At 37.3% G+C, this 20875-nt stretch overlaps 1 protein-coding gene across 2 annotated transcripts in view; it reads left to right on the top strand.

Annotated features, from left to right (window-relative positions):
• Positions 1-287: 287 nt before the first annotated feature.
• The window catches only part of LOC121387044 (protein draper-like), a 36055-nt gene continuing 15467 nt past the window's right edge, over positions 288-20875 (top strand). Inside the window, exons 1-5 of one of the 2 annotated variants that reach the window (XM_041518054.1) lie at positions 288-444; positions 7999-8078; positions 15861-16013; positions 16379-16531; positions 17063-17212. In XM_041518054.1, the coding sequence (XP_041373988.1) occupies positions 317-444; positions 7999-8078; positions 15861-16013; positions 16379-16531; positions 17063-17212 (664 nt within the window). In that variant the 5' untranslated portion in view covers positions 288-316. The remainder of the gene's footprint in view (positions 445-7998; positions 8079-15860; positions 16014-16378; positions 16532-17062; positions 17213-20875) is intronic. The other variant, XM_041518055.1, reaches the window with a different exon arrangement.

The following is a 20875-nucleotide window of genomic DNA, read 5'->3' as shown; positions in this document are numbered from 1 at the left end:
TTGTTCAAGGCAATGCACCACGACTGGTATATCAAAGGCCGTGGTATGTGCTATTCTGTCTGTGGGATGTGTGTAATAATAATCCATTAGCACCTTGCCAAGAAAAAAAAAAGAAAAGAAGAAAAAAAGGAAAAACGAAACATCAACACCCACACAAAAATGTTCGCACATGTTACACAAACTCATATCACTTTTATCTTTGACGTATGTCAGTTTGGGTATATTTTAGTATAATTTTGCACGTGATCTGTTGCGCAAATGTATAATTACGTTTACGCGTCGTTCGCTCTATGACAAGAGTTGTTAGCTAACGAAGATGAAATGTGCGTTCATTTTCGTGGTAATTATCACTGTCTTCGTTCTAAGCTCAGAAGGCAAATGGGGCTGGGGTCAAAGAAATGATCGAAGAAATGGTAGACGTGATTACCAGTGGTGTAGGAAATCGTAAGTACACGTGTCAAACTTACCCGGGATATTTCGTACTTAAAATCACAGACCCTAGTTTCAACCCGTAAAAAAAAATGTACACTACATTTAGCTAATCATCAAACCTGTAAAACACATTTGGATAAAGTTACAACATTTGAAGTTTGTTTTGTTTAACAATAGCACTAGAGCACATTGATTAATTAGTCATCGGCTATTAGATGTCAAACATTTGGTTATTCTGACAGAGGAAACCCGCTACATTTTTTGTAATGCACTTTCCCACAGACATGACAGCACATACCACGGCCTTTGTCCTGTTTTCAAGGATTAAACCCAGGAAGATTCTGGGGATCAAAACCAAGACGACTCTTCACGTTTTGTGTGTGTACCCACATAACGTGTTATATAATTGTATTTGTTATTAATTTTTATTTTATTTTATTTTATTATTTCATTTCAGTTCATTATTTCATTCTTTAAATTAAATTAAATTAAATTAAATTAAATTAAATTAAATTAAATTAAATTAAATTAATTTATTATTACTGCTATTTAAAAAAATATATTTTACCTATTTATTTGTGTTTAGTTGTGTATACTTGGTTTTTTTACGCATGTGATATGTTTATATTTAATATCTTCTTTATTACTACCCACGTAATTATGTTTCAAGCATGTATGTATAGTTTATTTCGTTTATTTTAGCCATGTATTGATTTTCATGCATGGATGTGTTTTATGGATAGTACTAAAGCGCTCCCCACCATTATCCCATATTGTAAATATGTATTTATTATGATTTGCTGTTTTTATTATTAAAAGCTTGTGAGTTGTATATCTTAAAGCAATAAAGAAGTTGAACTGGAACTGTGAACAACGAATCACGGGATTTATGACAACAGACCACAGTTATTTATTACATGCTAGAATCAGACTACCAACTGTCACGACGGAGCTTTATCTGCATTTCCACTGAATTAATCGAAATGATGTACACATCATCATCTATTGGCAGAAAAAAGTTTGTTTTGTTTTGTTTAACAACACCGCTAGAGCCCAGCGGTAAAGTGCTCGCTTGATGCGCAGTCGGTATAGGATCGATCCCAGTCGGTGGCACCAGTAGACTACTTCTCCCTGTAGCCAGTGCACCACGACTGGTATATCAAATTCCGTGGTATGTGCTTTCCTGTCTGTGGGAAAGAGCATATAAAAGATCCCTTGCTATGTAGCGGGTTTCCTCTCTAAGACTATATGTCAAAATTACCAAACGTTTGACATCCAGTAGCCTACGCTTAATAAATCAATGTGCTCTAGTGTTGTCGTTAAACAAAACAAACTTAAAAAACAAAAGATTAATTACGACAACTATTCACGATAACGGTCCACACATACACACTTTTTTCAAGTTCAAGTTCTTTATTTGCCTTAAATTATATATAAAAAAACCCAAACCAATCGGCATAAATACATACATATATAATCACAATATACATACAAATATACACATACAGGCATAGAGTGATGAATGCATCTCTCTAACAGATGTTTACACTATGTTTTATTGATTCACAAATGGTCTCATGCCGTTGCTGGGACTCGAACCTATGGCACAGAATCGCCCTCAACTTTGCATGGGGCCTACAAGCTACGCGGTCAATTCCGCTTATATACATGAAACAGTGGGCAGACCTTGCACTGGCTAGTATGTATTGATGTATGAATATCTATATATTGTATGTATGTCGAAGTTGTCTGTTACATACATAGATATTAACGCACTGGCGTAGGGGATAATTAAATCCTTTCTGACCTCACACATTGTATGTATATATATATATATATATATATATATATATATATATTCATTCAACTGTGTGCATATTATGGTATATATATATACACACATTTGTATATATTTGTGTATATGTACATGTATTTGTATATGTATATGTTACTTGTATATGTATAAGTATATATACTAGTATATAATATATATATATATATATATATTCATTCAACTGTGTGCATATTATGGTATATATATATACACACATTTGTATATATTTGTGTATATGTACATGTATTTGTATATGTATATGTTACTTGTATATGTATAAGTATATATACTAGTATATAATATATATATATATATATATATATATATATATATATATATATATATATATATATATATACTTATGTGTGTGTGTGTGCGTGCGTGTGCGTGCGTGCGTGTGTGTGTGTGTGTGTACTCATTTGGTCGAATACACCGCAACGCGTGAACCAAAAATGTTGTTGACAGAATGGTCAGGTCAAACTACCCGATGGGTCGAACACTTTCTCGAGTGCCGACGGGGTTTATATTCACTTAAAGATGTGTTAGGTAGTACTAAACGAAATAACTTCCGGCTGGGTCAAAGTTCGAGGTTCACCCAACTTCTGATAGAGAAGTGAACACCACAAGTCCTGTGATTGTTGATAAATGTGAGTGTGATGGTTGTAAAATAAAATAGTTTCATCTGGGCCAAAAAATGTATGCAATTTTATTTCATCTAGTACCACTGTGCCAAGTAGCCTTTTGCTTGAAACATGTATGGGGTACCTGTAAAAAAAAAAAAAGTACTCGAATTTTGTGCGGAAATAGGGTAGTCATAGACGCTACCCGTTATCTCAGAAATGAGCAGCTTGACCCTCAATTGTTTCCTATTCACTTTAAAGGTGAGGAGTGGTAGTATTTATGTCCGTAGCGTTTATGTGGATTGATACGCTGCAGGTAGGAGTTTTAGCCACATATGTTACTATTGTCGTCTATGGGATTTGATTTGGTAGTACACACCCTTTAATGGCTGCATGTTAATACAATATCTTGTTTTAAATAGTAACATCAGGTTATGAAACGATATTTGTATATTTATGAGTTAGTTTTACATATTTATGAGTTCCAGTGTTCAATCATGTTAGAAATATACACCTGGATCTGATAGGTCATGAATATTCATTTCATGCTAAAAAAACACTGTCTCGATTCCTGTCGCATAATCATGGTTGTGATCTATATTGTATCTGAGACAATATCTCACGCCAGGTATATCATATACCATGGTATGTGCAATCATTTCAGTAAACTTGTGCATTTAAAATATCTCTTGCTACTAACATGAAAATGTAGCAGGTTTCCACTCTACGACTATATGTCAGAATTGCTAAATTTTTGATATCCAATAGCCGATGATTAATAAAGTGTCGCTTTGTTGAAAAATGTCCAAATGGTGGTATGCGTTTTGAAATAATTCGGCATTTTTGAGGCTATGCGTAGTAACAAAAGGTGTTAATTTTGGGTGTATCACACACACATACACACACACACAAACAAACACACACACATTTATATATACACACACATACACACACACACTCATATATACACACATACACATAGATATACACACATATATATACACACACATACAAACACGCACACACATATACACACCTATACACACACACAAGCACACACACGCATACTATTATTTATCATATAACGTACCCATGATATCCATGTCATAAACGCATGCGATAATTTAGTGTATTAACCAGGTTAATAATGGTATGCAAATTTTCAAGGTATTTAGTTTATAATGTGTTGCTGTCAATGGGTCATTTGTTTACAAGCCAACAAGACCTGTATACCTAAACTTAACGTTTTCACAATATGCCTGACGTCAAACTAATTTGTGCTTATCGCGATGACGTTATATTACCGATGGAAACGACTTTAGTACTGTGATGTACTAAATATAGAATAGAAATTTTGTTTTAGAAGTGCTATGGGATAAATAGAATTCGGTACTCGGCCCCGCTAGTGCTGGAGAAAGTCCTGATATTCGGGCAGAAATACAGAGGTATTCGGGCAAAATGTGCTGATCTGAATTATTCTATAACTTATAGGCAGAGCGTCGACAAATACCGATTAACATAGATACGGTTCAGAGTCTTTCTCCCCCCCCCCCCCTCTCTCTCTCTCTCTCTCTCTCTCGTTCTTAGTTATGATAATTACAGTATTACATTCACTTAAAGATGGTTTATCGGTTGAGTGGATCCATTAAGCTGATTGGGACAAAGGCCACGGTATGTGCATTCCTGTCTGTGGGAAAATACATATACAAGATCCCTTGCTGCATTACAAAAAATATAACGGGTTTCCTCTGATGACTACGAGTCCGATTTATCAAATGTTTGACATCCAATAGCCGATGATTAATTAATCAATGTGCTCCTGTGGTGTCGTTAAACAAAACAAACTCTCAAGATGGTTTAATGACTATAAAACAACAACAAACAGCAAACAAAGATGAAAGCAAATGAGAAGGTGGATCTAGGTCAGTAAGCAAGGTGCTCGCCCGAAATTCGTACGTCGTAGGATCGAATGACCTCAGTTGACACACTCTCTGATTTTTCCCGTCCCAACCAGTACTCCACGAGTGGTGTATCAAATGCTGTGGCATGTGCTTCCCTGTGTGTGCGAAACTGCAAATGGAAACAAAAATGTAGCAGGTCGATATCTAAAGGCATCACCACACGATACGAGTGCTGCTACCGAGACTAGCCGATTGCATAGCAATTGATGAAATTGTATTGTTTATCTTGTTACTATCGTCATGAAGACTGTATATCTATATAGTGAATAAATGAATGAATGTTTAACGACACCCAGCACGAAAAATACATCGGCTACTGGGTGTCAAACTATGGTAAATGCAACAGTATATCTATGCACTGCAGCATCAAATGGGCATTTGGCGACATAGTGGTCGATTCTATGACTCTCTATGTAGTGTCTCGTTTATAGGAGGCCAGCCACTCCCGAGGAGATCCTTTATTGAAATATATATCCTTTTAACCGACACGAAGAGGTCTGCCACTCCCATACTAAATCAAATGTAGCACAGGACAGAATTCATAGGAATAAATAGATATAGAATCACTGTCATAAGAAGGAAGGACATGTTTTATTTAACGACGCACTCAACACATTTTATTTACGGTTATATGGCGTGAGACATATGATTAGGACCACACAAATATTCAGAGAGGAAACCCGCTGTCGCCACTTCATGGGCTACTCTTTTCGATTAGCAGCAAGGGATCTTTTATATGTACCATCCCACAGACAGGAAAGTTCATACCACGGCCTTTGTTACTACCAGTTGTAGAGCACTGGCTGGAACGAGGAATAGCCCAAATGGTCCACCGACGGGGATCGATCATAGACCGACCGCGCATCAAGCGAAAGCTTTGCCAGTGGGCTACGTCTCGCTCTTATTGTCATACGAGTGATGATATCAGGTTTTCCCAAAAGCTTAACATATCCTGCCCCAGCGGTGTCACTCATCATCAGTTGGTTACCTTCACCACAGCTTGCAAGTTCATCTCAGTCGGTTGAGTGCTCGATTGAGGTGCTTGCGTCGCAGGATCGAACCACCTCGGTGGATCTATTAAACTGATTGGGTGTTTTTCTCGTTCTACTGGTCAAATGCCGTGGTATATGCTTTCCTGTCTATGGGAAAGTTCATATAAAAGATCCCTCTCTGCATTAGGAAAACTGTAGCGGGTTTCCTCTGAACATGTGACATCCATTAGCCGACGTCATTCGAGTTTGACTTCATTTCCATTCAAAATGACACCACGCCACATCTTCTTACGTCATTTGAATATCTAGTAATGGCGGACTGAATTAAAGTTGCGTGTACAGCTTACAAAAACGCTTTGTATTAAGCTTGAGATTACCTGATAAAGAGGCTATTACCCTAGTGTGTTTCGGTATCGTCAGTATCATATATTATGAATACAAATAATATATAATGCTCGCCAGATGCTCGAATAATGCAATTTTTTATTCCTAATATATAATATTGACAATACCGAAAAACACCCTGGTAAGAACCTCTATAAGTATATATATTTATTACATACCCATTAAATCTTACTATATAAGTACAGCCCTGAATACAAAAATGAAATACACTTTTCCGTATTTAACTCAACTGCTGGAACTATGCCGTATTCAACGCTACTATTTATAGCATATGGTTACCGGGAATACCCTTCGCGATATGTAAACAAAGTTGGTGCTTGGTTTGAATTGCCTATTAAAGCAGTTAACTGTTATGCATTTTTAAAAAGCTATTTTGTGGAACATTTGAACTGAAAACAGACGAAAACGGTGACGAATATTTACAATTTAATGAGCGCGCTACCAAAACTAGACGGGAACACTACTCACCAACGAGCTTTTAATCCACGAATAAGGTCGACAACAGTCAGTTTTTGGATCCTAGTTTTGGCTTCATACACAGTAAATAAAACATATCCAACGGTAATTTTGTGATATGATATATTTGACAAAAGGTACTTTTTATTTCTTTCATCTTTTAAAACTTAAACTTAATATTTTATCCAAAATTATGAAAAATAAAAAATACCTACCTGTAAGCAGCGTTGTCTGCTTGTTAAAGGAATGTGACAGGGGTCAAGGTTAGAAGACCAGTTTTTATTTCAATGTGGCGAAGCATTGTAATAATATAGCTGATTTTGAATTTAAATGACGTCAGTATTCCAATGACGTCACTTTGCATCTCCTTACAATAACCATAAACTGGGTACATGGCTTTTCCTTTTTAATGAAAAATTCCAATGCAAAATTGCCATTGATTTTGTTTTTAAAAATATTTTTAATGCACCTGACTGTGTTTGAACAAAATCTTGTGATTAAAAAAATGTACCTTTTACGAAATATGGATTTCTAGTGAAATTACGGAAAGATACGCTATATTTATTGTGTACGAAGCCAAAATAAGGGTGCAAAAAGTAACTGTCGTCGACTTTAGCAACAATGACGTCGCATGCACCATCTCCGCACGTAGAAAATTTGAATGAACTGACAACCGAATTATTCAGTGGGGCGATGATTTATGGAGGCACATTTAATATAAACTACAACTTTTCAGCAACAAGTAATTCCATGAACATCAATAAAAGAAAACACACCGATGATGACACAGACATTGACTGAACAATTCTTGACATTTTTCTTCGTTGATAAAACTGGTGCGCTGAAGGTTTTTGACGTATTATGAGCAAATTAAATATTTCATTGTTCATGAATTTTATCTATTACATTGTTTTTAAAAGGCATTTCAGACAATATCATTTAAATTATAGGTATTTTTCATTCATTCTTTCTTATTTTTGTTTATTGTTTAAATATAACTATATTCCTATGTGTAATAATTGGTAGTTCATCGGTCCGCGAAGTAACACAGTAGACCTAGTTGTGTAAATTGAGAAATCCCTATTATTAGCTAGCAGTGTTACAATTTGTTAACTTATTTGGGAACAAAATTCCAATTTAGGGTATGTAATAAATACAAAACTACATGTATGTGTTTTTCTGATTTCTGTATTTCACTCGTGTAGATCCTACCGGAAACCCCTCTGCCTGCGGGATGTATGTCAGCCATTTCGACTCATTGCAGTTTCACTTGGATGTTATTTTGCTTTGTATTCTAGGATTAACAAGGTGGCAGCGGAAATCCATTGTTTAAGACAACGACTGAGTGACTGCCAAGTGATACGAAAGCTTACAACCCGTACGTGCACTTATTACTGTTATAGTTTGATATAAAATATATTTTATGCTACTATAAACACTATGACCATATCACAAACATATTGGATTTCCCAAACTTGATATTTGAAGCAAAATTATAAAAGAATGTGTCAGCCATTGCGTTTAATACACTATAAGGAGAGAGAGAGAGAGAGAGAGAGAGAGAGAGAGAGAGAGAGAGAGAGAGAGAGAGAGAGAGAGAGAGGGAGAGAGAGGGAGACAGAGAGAGAGAGACAGGGAGAGAGAGAGAGGGAGAGAGAGAGAGAGAGAGAGAGAGAGAGAGAGAGAGAGAGAGAGAGAGACAGAGAGAGAGAGAGAGAGAGAGAGAGAGAGAGAGAGAGAGAGAGAGCGAGAGAGAGAGAGAGAGAGAGAGAGAGAGAGAGAGAGAGAGAGAGAGAGAGAGGGAGACAGAGAGAGACAGGGAGACAGATAGAGACAGGGAGACAGAGAGAAAGTGAGAGATATGGAGACAGAGAGAGACAGGGAGACAGAGAGAGACAGGGAGACAGAGGGAGACAGAGAGAGAGAGAGAGAGAGAGAGAGAGAGAGAGAGAGAGAGAGAGAGAGAGAGAGAGAGAGAGAGAGAGAGAGAGAGACAGTCAGACAGACAGACAGACAGACAGGGAGACAGAGAGAGACAGGGATACAGAGAGAAAGTGAGAGAGATAGGAAGACAGAGAGAGAGAGAGAGAGAGAGAGAGAGAGAGAGAGAGAGAGAGAGAGAGAGAGAGAGAGAGAGAAAGAGAGAGAGAGAGAGAGAGAGAGAGAGAGAGAGATACATTGACAGATAGAAAGAAAGAGAGAAGGTGAGAAAAACGAGAAAGAAAAAAGGATAAAGACAAAATTGAGAAAGGAAAGAGAAAGGACGACAGATTAACTTTCAACAGCCATATGTATTATTATTTTTGTTTTATTTGGTAATTTTGTTTACCGTGGAAACACAACTGATCTTTCAATTTCTATTTGTATATATTACTGTAACGGTACATGCTCTTAATTTTGTTTTCGCCTGTGGCGATATTAATTGTTTTAGAGGGCCGTGTGCAGTTCCAATATGCACTTAAGCCCAGGTGGGCACTTTGTTACGTAATACCGTGGTCGAGCTGTGCCTAGTACACACCCAGCCCAGGGGCGGAGGCCATGTGGCCAGTAGTTATGTAATACCTCCGTGAGTGCGGTTTTTACGACCGTGATTTTGGCGACTAGGCGTCAGCAAGTCTGGCCATCTAAGGAAAATTGTGGAAATATCACTTGTAGGTATTCGGTGCCGCGATGTACCCCCAGGCGATACTGGGATTTTTATAATAAATAGCTAGGGTTTTAGAGATATCAGGGGGAAACATAGGAAGGCTTCCAGGGGAACGTTGTCCGTCCGGACTGGTAATTATATATTATTTCTGCTCTGTTGTATAACCTTGATGTGATTGATGTGACTTTAAATATTTTAATACTGTATTATACCAATATTATTTAGACGGTGCTGCCGGTAATCTGACGCAGTAAACTGTAAGCCCACTGTTCTAATATATATATAAAGCTTAACCAGTCATCCTAGAGGACCTAGGTAAACTGTAGGTTATTGTCTTTATTGTGATAGGTACCAGTATTAATTCTGTATTACAAGGTTACTGAATGAGTAGTTAAGGGTTAATTAAAAATTAACCAGTTAGGAATAGAGTTGTAATTCCTTTATTAATTAAGTTCCCCTGGAAGCGTTTCTCAAGTATCACAAGTGTGTGTGTCGTATCATGGTGAAGTGATTAGATTATTGTGTAAACTAGACACCTAGTGATTAACTAATTAAGTGATTAGTTCTGGGTTATTATTATATTGTTGTTGTTAATTAACTACTGCGGCAGTATATTTGTCAGCGTAGGTTAATACAGATTCCAAAGTGTATTATGTTTTGTTGTGTTTTCTAGTGAACTAAACGTGCTATAATAACATATACTTTATATATAGATCTTATCTCTGACATACCTAGAGACGAGCCACTCGGGTTTTGAACTGCCCGATACAGAGAGATCTAATAGATATACAGTTAGGAGAGATATTTGGATAATCGTGTTTTATTCGGTTACGGGTATTATAGGATCCCCGTGACAGGAGTGAAAATTGGGGCGCTCGTCTCGGATCTGAAACGGGACATGCATATTTAAAAAAGTATTGTTTGTAAATGGGGGCTTTATGAATTTTTTACAAATTGACTAGAAGTAGCAACGTTGTTCACTAGAAAATTAATTAATAATAAGTGCGTCATATCTAAACATGGATAAGAATTTGCTGGATAGGCCTACGCTCAGTGTAGTGGAAATTAAGGGAGCACGTAAGGCCGAGTTAGTTGAAATCGCAAGTGAGCGGGAAATTGATTTAACATCAGCTAAAACCGTAGATGATATAAAGACAATTATTATCCAGGAAGTTTTTGGTGATAGGCCTGTTATGGAAGACAGTGAGATTGTTCCAGAGATAGAGATAAATGAGTTAAGTGTGGAACAACAATTAGCTTTTAAAAAACTTGAATACGAAAGAGAAGAACGTGCATTAGAGAGAGAGAGAGAGCGAGAGAGAGAGAGAGAGAGAGAGAGAGAGAGAGAGAGAGAGAGAGAGAGAGAGAGAGAGAGAGAGAGAGAGAGAGAGAGAGAGAGAGAGAGAGAGAGAGAGAGAGAGAGAGAGAGAGGAGAGAGGGATAGAGAGAAAGAAGATAGAGATAGAGAAGATAGAGAGAGGGATAGAAAGAGAGAGAGAAAGAGAAGAGAGAGATAGAGAAGATAGACATTGAGATAGAGAAAGAGAAGAGAGGGATCGAGAGAGAGAGAGAGAGAGAGAGAGAGAGAGAGAGAGAGAGAGAGAGAGAGAGAGAGAGAGAGAGAGAGAGAGAAGAGAGGAATGGAGAATTCCAGTTAGAAAAATTAAAAGTGGAACATGAGTTAAAGTTGAATACTGAAGAAGTTAGACGTGAAGCAGGAAATGGGTTTAACATGTCGGAGGCTTATAGATCAGTGCCTGTATTTGATGACCAGGAGGTAGATATGTTCTTCCAACTTTTTGAACGGGCCGCTAAGCAGCTAAATTGGCCGCAGTCTAAGTGGACATTGTTAGCCGTGTCTAAGTTTAAGGGGAAGGCTAGTGTAGCTTATAATTCAATGAGTGATGAGCGAGCAAGTCAGTACGACCTAGTTAAGGCGGCAGTGTTGAGGGCGTATGAATTACAACCTGAGGATTATCGTTTACGGTATAGCGAGTTGAGAAAAACGCAGGTTCAGTCTTATAGTGAGTTTGTGGCTAAGAAGGCAGGGATGTTTGATAAATGGGTGGTGTCTCATCAGGTAGAGTCATATACCGAGTTACGGGAGTTGTTGATCTTACAGGACATTAAAAATGGATTACCAGTTAGCTTACGTATTCATTTAGAGGATCGTGATGTCAAAAAGATAGAGGAGGCAGGCATAGTGGCAGATGATTATGTGTTAATACACAAAGCTCAGGCAGTACAGGGTAGCTCTTTACAACAGGGTGATAAGAAGAAATTTCAGCCAGGTTTTTCCCGGGAAAGTAACTATCGGGGAGAGTCATCTAGTTGGTCAGCTAGTCAGGCAAGGAATGCACCTGGTGGGCAAAGTAAGGATAAGCCTGCATTACCAGCGAATGCACGAACTTTTCGTCAACATTGCAGTTACTGTAAAAAGGATAACCATCTTGTCGGGGACTGTTTTAAAAGGAAACGCGATAATGCGCAAGTGGTCGGTTTAGTGAGGTCAGCTCCGTTAGCGAGAGAGTTAACGGTTAGTCCCATGGCAGAGAAAGTAAAACCGTATGTGTCCACTGGTATGGTTTGTGATGTGAAACAACAATTGAGTCCTAAGGCAATATCAATCTATCGAGATACAGGCTGTAGTCAGTCACTGATCACGTCGGAGTGTTTCGCTGGTATTGAGAATTCACATACAGGACATAGTTTGGCTTTAACCTCAGTTACTGGAGAAAATATGGATGTCCGGTTACATAACGTTTTCTTGTGTTCGAAGTTTGTGACGGGACCAGTCATTATGGGTGTTGTGAAGGACTTGCCTTTTGAAAACATTGGAGTTTTGTTGGGTAATGATTTGACTAGTCAATGTTGTCAGCCGCTATGTGACCAATTGTTAATTGAAGACAGCCCTTTACCCATAGAAGAGTGTGAGGTTGATGAGAGTAGATATCCTGCGTGTGTAATGACTAGGGCTATGGCCAGAAGGGTAGCACGAGACCCAGAGGATATTTGTGATTTGTCTGATACGTGTGTGAGCCATGAAATTGGAGTGGATGAGGTTATCAGTAAAATGGTAGATAAGTCAACTGAGGAATTAAATGTGGTGGAACCTGTTGATCTCCCGCAGAGGGGAAATGAACCAGTTGTGTTTGCTAGAGGGGACTTACCTTGTAATAGACAAGAGTTAATCCTAAAGCAGGGAGCTGATCCAAATTTGTTGGCAGCTCGCACTACATTGTTAACTGAGGGAGTATTAATGAATAAGAGAGTTAGTGATAGGAGGTTACCGGCGACCGAACTGGCTAGGAAGCATCTGGGCTATGCTCAGAGCAAAATAAAATCTGTGTTTGATAGGAAGGCTAAGAGTCGGGAATTTAAACCAGGGGATAAAGTGCTGCTGTACCTTCCCATTAAACTGGGTTCATCGCAGAACAGGTATTTCGGGCCCTATGTTGTGCACAAACGGGTTAATGAGACAGGGTATGTGATAAACACTCCTGATAGGGTTAGAAAAAGTAGGTATTGTCACATCAATTTGCTAAAAGGTTATTTTGACAGACTGCCGATAGTTCCAGTGTTGCCTGTCCAAATGGAGAGTCACTCAACGTCCTGTGATGACGTCAAGACTGCAGAGATCAAGTTAACCAACAGCCAGATTCTAGCAGACTTGAGTTCTTATCTATAGCACCTTGACAGTACCCAGCGAGCAAAGTTGACTACATTGATACAAGACAATGTTTCCATTTGTCAGGACTTTCCAACGGTTACCAATACCTTAATCCAGGATGTGCGCTTGGAACCCAACGCTACACCGATTCGACAGCATGCCTATCGGATAAATCCTGTAAAACGTGCGGCACTGAAAAAGGAGATAGATTACATGTTGGAATACGACATTCTGGAACCATCAAACAGTCAGTGGGCACCACCTGTTATTCTGATTCAAAAGGGAGATAACATTTTCCGGGTGTGTGCTGACCTACGTCGCGTGAATCAACTCATCAAGGCCTACCCTCTACCCCGCCTTGACGATTGCATCGACCGATTTGGACACGTGCAATACATCACCAAATTGGACCTACTGAAGGATTTTTATGCCATTCCGTTAACGGAGGAAGCTAAGGACATTCTGGCGATCATCACACCTGACGGCCTCTTCCAATTCCGAGTGATGCCGTTTGGTTTGAAAACTGCCCCTGCTGCCTTTCAAAGGATGATGAACCAGGTGTTATCAGACCTAGAAAACGTCAGTGTGTATCTGGACGATGTGGTGTTAGCCACCGACACTTGGGATGAACATTTAACCGAGTTACAACAAATATTCAGTTGCCTACAGAAAGCTAACTTGACTGTGAACCTGGGCAAATGTGAATTCTTGAAAGCTTCAGTGACCTACTTAGGTCATACTGTCGGACATGGTTGCGTCGCTCCTCTGCAGGCCAAGACACTAAGCATCAGCCAGTATCCTGCACCGACCAACCGTCGTGAAGTTCGCCGGTTCCTTTATATGGCCGTTTATTATCGTCGTTTCTGTGCTAAATTTGCGACGGTAGCTGCCCCCATCACATCGCTGCTAAAGAAGGAAACGAAGTTCCAGTGGTCAGATGAATGCGAGAAGTCATTCAACCGTCTCAAGCAGATGCTCTCCTCGTCTCCCGTGATGGCAGCGCCAGACTACCGAATGCCTTTCAAACTAGCTGTGGATGCCAGTGACGTGGGAGCTGGAGCTGTGCTGTTCCAGGAAGACGAAAATGGTCCGGACCATCCTGTAAGTTTCTTCTCCAAAAAGTTTGACAAACACCAGGTGAACTATTCCACTATAGAGAAGGAAGCTTTGGCCATGGTACAAGCTCTGAAGCATGTTCAGATCTACGTGAAATCGGCAGTGCATCAAGTGGTGGTCTTTACTGATCATAATCCGCTTACTTTCATTCACAGAATGAAAGCCACCAACCAGAGAGTTTTGAGATGGAGTCTTCTTCTGCAGGAATTCCCAATTACCATTGAATACATCAAGGGCACTTCCAATGTAATCGCTGACGCCCTGTCCCGAAGATGAACGTTGTGATAATGTGTTGACATTCTTGATTTCTGTTTTGTTTTTATATATTTTATTTGTATACCAGGGACTCAGAGACTCAGTGTGATTACTGGTAATCACCTTATTACTATGTGTTAGAAATGACCGGATGCGTCGGTTAACGCACCTTTTGTTTTAATGTAGTATATTTCCCTATTCCTAGAGTAGAGGAAATATCCTTTTTGAGGTGGGGGTGTGTGACAGAACATGCTCTTAATTTTGTTTTCGCCTGTGGCGATATTAATTGTTATAGAGGGCCGTGTGCAGATCCAATATGCACTTAAGCCCAGGTGGGCACTTTGTTATATAATACCTCCGCGCGACCGTGGTCGAGCTGTGCCTAATGCACACCCAGCCCAGTTGCGGAGGCCATGTGGCCAGTAGTTACGTAATGCTTCCGCGAGTGCGGTTTTTACGACCGTGATTTTGGCGACTAGGCGTCAACAAGTCTGGCCATCTAAGGAAAATTGTCGTCTTGGTCACTGTGGAAATATCACTTGTAGGTATTCGGTGCCGCGATGTACCCCCAGGCGATACTGGGATTTTATAATAAATAGCTAGGGTTTTAGAGATATCAGGAGGAAACATAGGAAGGCTTCCAGGGGGAATGTTGTCCGTCTGGACTGGTAATTATATATTATTTCTGCTCTGTTGTATAACCTTGATGTGATTGATGTGACTTTAAATATTTTAATACTGTATTATACCAATATTATTTAGACGGTGCTGCCGGTAATCTGACGCAGTAAACTGTAGGCTCACTGTTCTAATATATATAAAGCTTAACCAGTCATCCTAGAGGACCTAGGTAAACTGTAGGTTATTGTCTTTATTCTGATAGGTACCAGTATTAATTCTGTATTACAAGGTTACTGAATGAGTAGTTAAGGGTTAATTAAAAATTAACCAGTTAGGAATAGAGTTGTAATTCCTTTATTAATTAAGTTCCCCTGGAAGCGTTTCTCAATTATCACACGTGTGTGTGTCGTATCACGGTGAAGTGATTAGAATATTGTGTAAACTAGACACCTAGTGATTAACTAATTAAGTGATTAGTTCTGGGTTGTTATTATATTGTTATTGTTAATTATCTACTGCGGCAGTATATTTGTCAGCGTAGTATTAATACAGATTCCAAAGTGTATTATGTTTTGTTGTGTTTTCTAGTGAACTAAACGTGCTATAATAACATATACTTTATATATAGATCTTATCTCTGACATACCTAGAGACGAGCCACTCGGGTTTTGAACTGCCCGATACAGAGAGATCTAATAGATATACAGTTAGGAGAGATATTTGAATAATCGTGTTTTATTCGGTTACGGGTATTATAGGATCCCCGTGACAATTACCAATGTAATAATTTGAAATCAGTAATAGAGGGAAAATGTTATGACACATTTCAATTTGTAGTTCTATATTTTTAGAATGTGATTCCAAACATTATGGTCCTAAGTGCATAAAACCTTGCTCCAGAAGACACTGCGATGAATCACTTGGTAAATCAACATGTGATAGGAAACGTGGACTTTGTGTCGATGGATGTTTAGCAGGATGGACGGGACCAGACTGTACAGAGGGTAAGATAGATCTACTTCAAATACACAAATATAGGATAAACCTTTTGGTACCAATATAGTGTTTGTAATAAAGAATGTACGAGAGAAACGAAACTTACCTGGACAGACACACAAGCAGACAGACACAGCCAGAACTATAGACAGAGATGTAAACAAAGTCAGCGAAAACCAGTAAGACGTAGAAAGAGATGATGCGAGAAACACTCAGAGAGAAACAGCCAGAAAAGGATAAATACAAAATTGAGAAAGGAAAGGGAACTGATCTTTCAATTTGTATTTGTATATGTTACCACGGTAATAATTTGAATTAATTATTAGAGGGAAAAGTTTATGACATAATTCTATTCGTAGTTTTATATTATCAGAATGTGATTCTAAACATTATGGTCCTAAGTGTGAAAAACCTTGCTCCGAAAGACACTGTGATGAATCACTTGGTAAATCAACATGTGGTAGGAAAAGTGGACATTGTATCGATGGATGTTTAGCAGGATGGAAAGGACCAGACTGTACAGAGGGTAGGATAGATCTACTTCAAATACACAAATATACTATAAACCTTTTGGTACCAATATAGTGTTTATAACAAACAATGTACGGGAGAAACAATGACAATAAGACGTAGAAAGAGATGATGACAGAGACATACAGAGAGAAAAAGCCAGACCGATAATGACAAAATTAAGAAAGGATTAATGTTTGACAGCCTCAAAGAGAGAATGAGAGAGATAGAGAATGAGAGAGAGAGAGAGAGAGAGAGAGAGAGAGAGAGAGAGAGAGAGAGAGAGAGAGAGAGAGAGAGAGAGAGAGAGAGAGAGAGAGAGACAGAAAAATAATAATTACACAATTGAGAAAGGAAGGGACAGAACCACAGATTAACTTTCAACAGCCCATGTATTTTAACTTTTTTATTTGATAATTTTGTTTACTGTGGAAACACAACTGATCTTTCAATTTGTATTTGTATATATTACCAATGTAATCATTTGAAATCAATAATAGAGGGAAAATGTTATGACACAATTCTATTGGTAGTTCTATATTTTTAGAATGTGATTCTAAACATTATGGTTTTATGTGTGAAAAACTTTGCTCTGAAAGACACTGTGATGAATCACTTGGTAAATCATGTGAAAAGGAAACTGGACTTTGTGTTGATGGATGTGCAGCAGGATGGAAGGGACCAGACTGTACAGAGGGTAAGATAGATCTACGTCAAATACACAAATATAGCATAAACCTTTTTGAACCAATATAGTGTTTGTAATAAAGAATGTACCGGAAAAACCAAATTTAGCTGGACACAGAAGCATTGGTATGGCATGACGTTAAAATGCAAAACATATGAATGGTCGTATGCTTAACACCATGAGAGAGAGAGAGAGAGAGAGAGAGAGAGAGAGAGAGAGAGAGAGAGAGAGAGAGAGAGAGAGAGAGAGAGAGAGAGAGAGACAGACAGACAGACAGACAGAGACAGAGGGACAGAGAGAGACAGAGAGAGAGAGACACAGAGAGAGAGAGAGAGAGAGAGAGAGAGAGAGAGAGAGAGAGAGAGGGAGACAGACAGACAGACAGACAGACAGACAGAGACAGACAAAGAGAGAGAGAGAGAGAGAGAGAGAGAGAGAGAGAGAGAGAGAGAGAGAGAGAGAGAGAGACAGACAGACAGACAGACAGACAGACAGAGACAGACAGAGAGAGACAGAGAGACAGAGAGAGAGAAAGAGAGAGAGACAGACAGACAGACAGAGACAGAGAGAGAGAGAGAGACAGACAGACAGAGAGAGATATGACTAATTACTGTCTAACGATATCGGCTTTATCCTGCGGATGTTTATTTGTTTGGTTTGTTTGGTTTTTTGGTGTTTTTTAAAATTAAAATCATTTAATATGTTAAAAGGACATTCCTGAGTTTGCTACAATTTCTAAGATGTTATCGACTAACACAGATTTTTAAACGATTGTAATTACATATCAAATTTATTTTTCTGCATAAAATATTAGTGGCTGTATAGTAAACGTGTTTCTGATCGTTCTAATATTTGTATTAGGTTAAACTTCATGTTATTTCCTAAAAACGTTTTTATCGTACGTACGAAATTATTTGAAGAGAAAATCCAATTCGGGCTTCTTATAAATATTAAGACGACCAGAAACACACTGAATATACAGACACTGATATTCTAAACAAGAACATATATTTAATATGTAAGTTTAATCGTAGAAATATTTTATTAGTCGGAAACATCTTACAATGCAGCAAACTCAGAAATGTCCCTTTAAAGATTGAACATGAGTGAATAGTATCTCTCTCTCTCTCTCTCTCTCTCTCTCTCTCTCTCTCTCTCTCTCTCTCTCTCTCTCTCTCTCTCTCTCTCTCTCTCTCTCTCTCTCTCTCTCTCTCTCTCTCTCTCTCTCTCTGTGTGTGTATATATATATACATTAATCGAACAATACAAACATGACATAGATACATATAAAACATAGTTTATAGTTGTATGGGGTTAACAGAAATGTTAGAATTAATAGAAATAAAGAGAAGGAAGGAGAGAAAGAAAGAAGAAAGAAAGATTGAAAAACGTAAAAGTAAATTAATTTAAATAATAAATTGAAATAGAAAATCGTACATTTATCATTATTATTATCATCATCACCACTACCATCATTATCATTACTATTACTAATATTGTATTATTATTTCACACGTACAGATATAATGTATAAGATGTAATTTAACTTAAAATCAAATCAGAATAGTAAAAGAACATGGAAAGAAAAGAAAAAGAGCGCTTGGAAGGGTATGAAACATGTTGTGTATGGAAGAGAAGAAAAACCATTGAAAGAAGGCAATAGTATGACAAACAATTAGGAAGGTTTGCTAAATTTCTGAATTTTTTCCTGTTGGTAAAAATTTTTATTGTTAAGTTTCATTCAATAAAAAAAGTCAAGCCAAGGAATCCAATTTTTATGGAATGTTTCATAGCTACATTTAAAAAAACTAAAACATTCGATATCAAATTTAGTTTTTAACATATTTTTGACGCTATTTATATTTAGGTTTCTTTCTGTATTTTCATACTTTAGATATAATACTTGATATTTATAGGTAACCAATTTATGAAGCTACTGTTTCTATTATTAGTTATACCAAATATGACAATATCATATTTTACATAGAATCCATGATTTTACTTCTTTCCATACATTATGAACTTTGTCACTCTTAAAAATAAATGTAGTAGTGTTTCTGGATAAATGCTACAAAAACTACAAACATTAGAATCAATATAACGAATCATGTGTAAGAATTTGCTAGTCACCAGGATTCTGTGCACAATTCTATAGTGAAACCATGGCAGCGATGTTTCTTTCACGCTATGGAAAGGGTGAGTATAAAACGTTTCCCATTCCTGTATATTATATATAAATCCCTCATTTACATATTTTATTTGTGTTTTTGGCATTATTATTCTAGTGATTAGCATATATATGTTTGCAGCCACTTTGTCGTTTAACAACATGCTTAGTTTAAATGGGGGGAAAAGGATTATTTAATGATGTGAAAATATCATCCGTCTAAGTTGTTTATTGTATATTGTTTATGTATACTGTGTATTGTTTATTGTTTATGTATAAAGGATTTAGTAGCATTTAGTAATGAAGCATATTGCAAAACATTTGTAGGTATGTAATATTTCGCAATGAAATCTTTGTATTTTGGGAAGTCTCCTTGTTCATTCAATAAATCACCTATAAATATGATACCAGTTTTAAGATTTGTTTTTAATATAAAAATGTTTTTTTTTTTATCTATACATATTTTACTGTTATTCCAAATATTAATACCTAAAATGTCATCTATATTTCGTGGTTGTTGTTTTTGTTGTATCTGTAACCAGCTGTGTAATGTATCTGTCCAAAATGTATTTAGTATTCGTTCAAGTTTAAAAGTAATGAAATAGTCGCCATGTATAATGAAATCGAGTGTAGATATAGATTTATAAAGATTAGTCCACTTTGGGTTATTCATAATCATTCGTCGATCATTCCGCCATCTTTACTGTTGTCATTTATTAAACTGCATGCTAACGTTTTAGTACCGTTGTGACAAATAAATATAAAGAATAATGTATTTAAATATTTGAGTAGTGGTCGACTTGGGTTAGGTAAAGCTATAAATATATGTATTATTTTAGGAATTATTAAACTTTTTAGAACAGTTATACTTCCTAAAACAGCAAGCTTTCTAATCATATTTTGGATAACTTTCGATTCATAGTTTAGTTCAATAATTCTTTCTAAATTTACTGAAAAGTTGATACCCAATAAAGTAAACTGATCTAAACCCCATTCGAGCTTCCATCTGGTATGGTGAAATACTTCGAATAATGTTTACTTCCTATCGAAATAGCTTTTGATAAAGAATAATATATTTTGAGGCCAGATACATCTGCATAATAGTCTAAAATTGACAGTGTGTTGTGTAGAGATTCTGGAGAGCCATCAAGAATAAAACTAGTATCATCTGCATGTTGTGATATTAAATATTCATCTCCATCAACCTTTAATGATACCTTTAATTTTAGATGAATTTAACTATGATGCCGAGGATTTCAACACATAAAATAAATATATAAGGAGATACGGGATCGCCTTGCCTACAACCTCTTTCTAATTTATATGATTCAGAAAGAAATCCATTCTGTATTATACTTGTTCGGGAATTATTATATAGTGTTTTAGTCAAGTTTTTAATTGACGTTTTAAGGTTAAATATATCAAGTGTTTTATATATAAAAGACCAGGATATCAAATCAAAAGTTTTTTCAAAATCAATTAATAGTTGTAGTCCCGGGATGTCA

The sequence above is a fragment of the Gigantopelta aegis genome, chromosome 13, assembly GCF_016097555.1.
Source record: "Gigantopelta aegis isolate Gae_Host chromosome 13, Gae_host_genome, whole genome shotgun sequence".
Lineage (NCBI taxonomy): Eukaryota > Metazoa > Mollusca > Gastropoda > Neomphalida > Peltospiridae > Gigantopelta > Gigantopelta aegis.
This window is presented reverse-complemented; position numbering and strand designations above follow the sequence as displayed.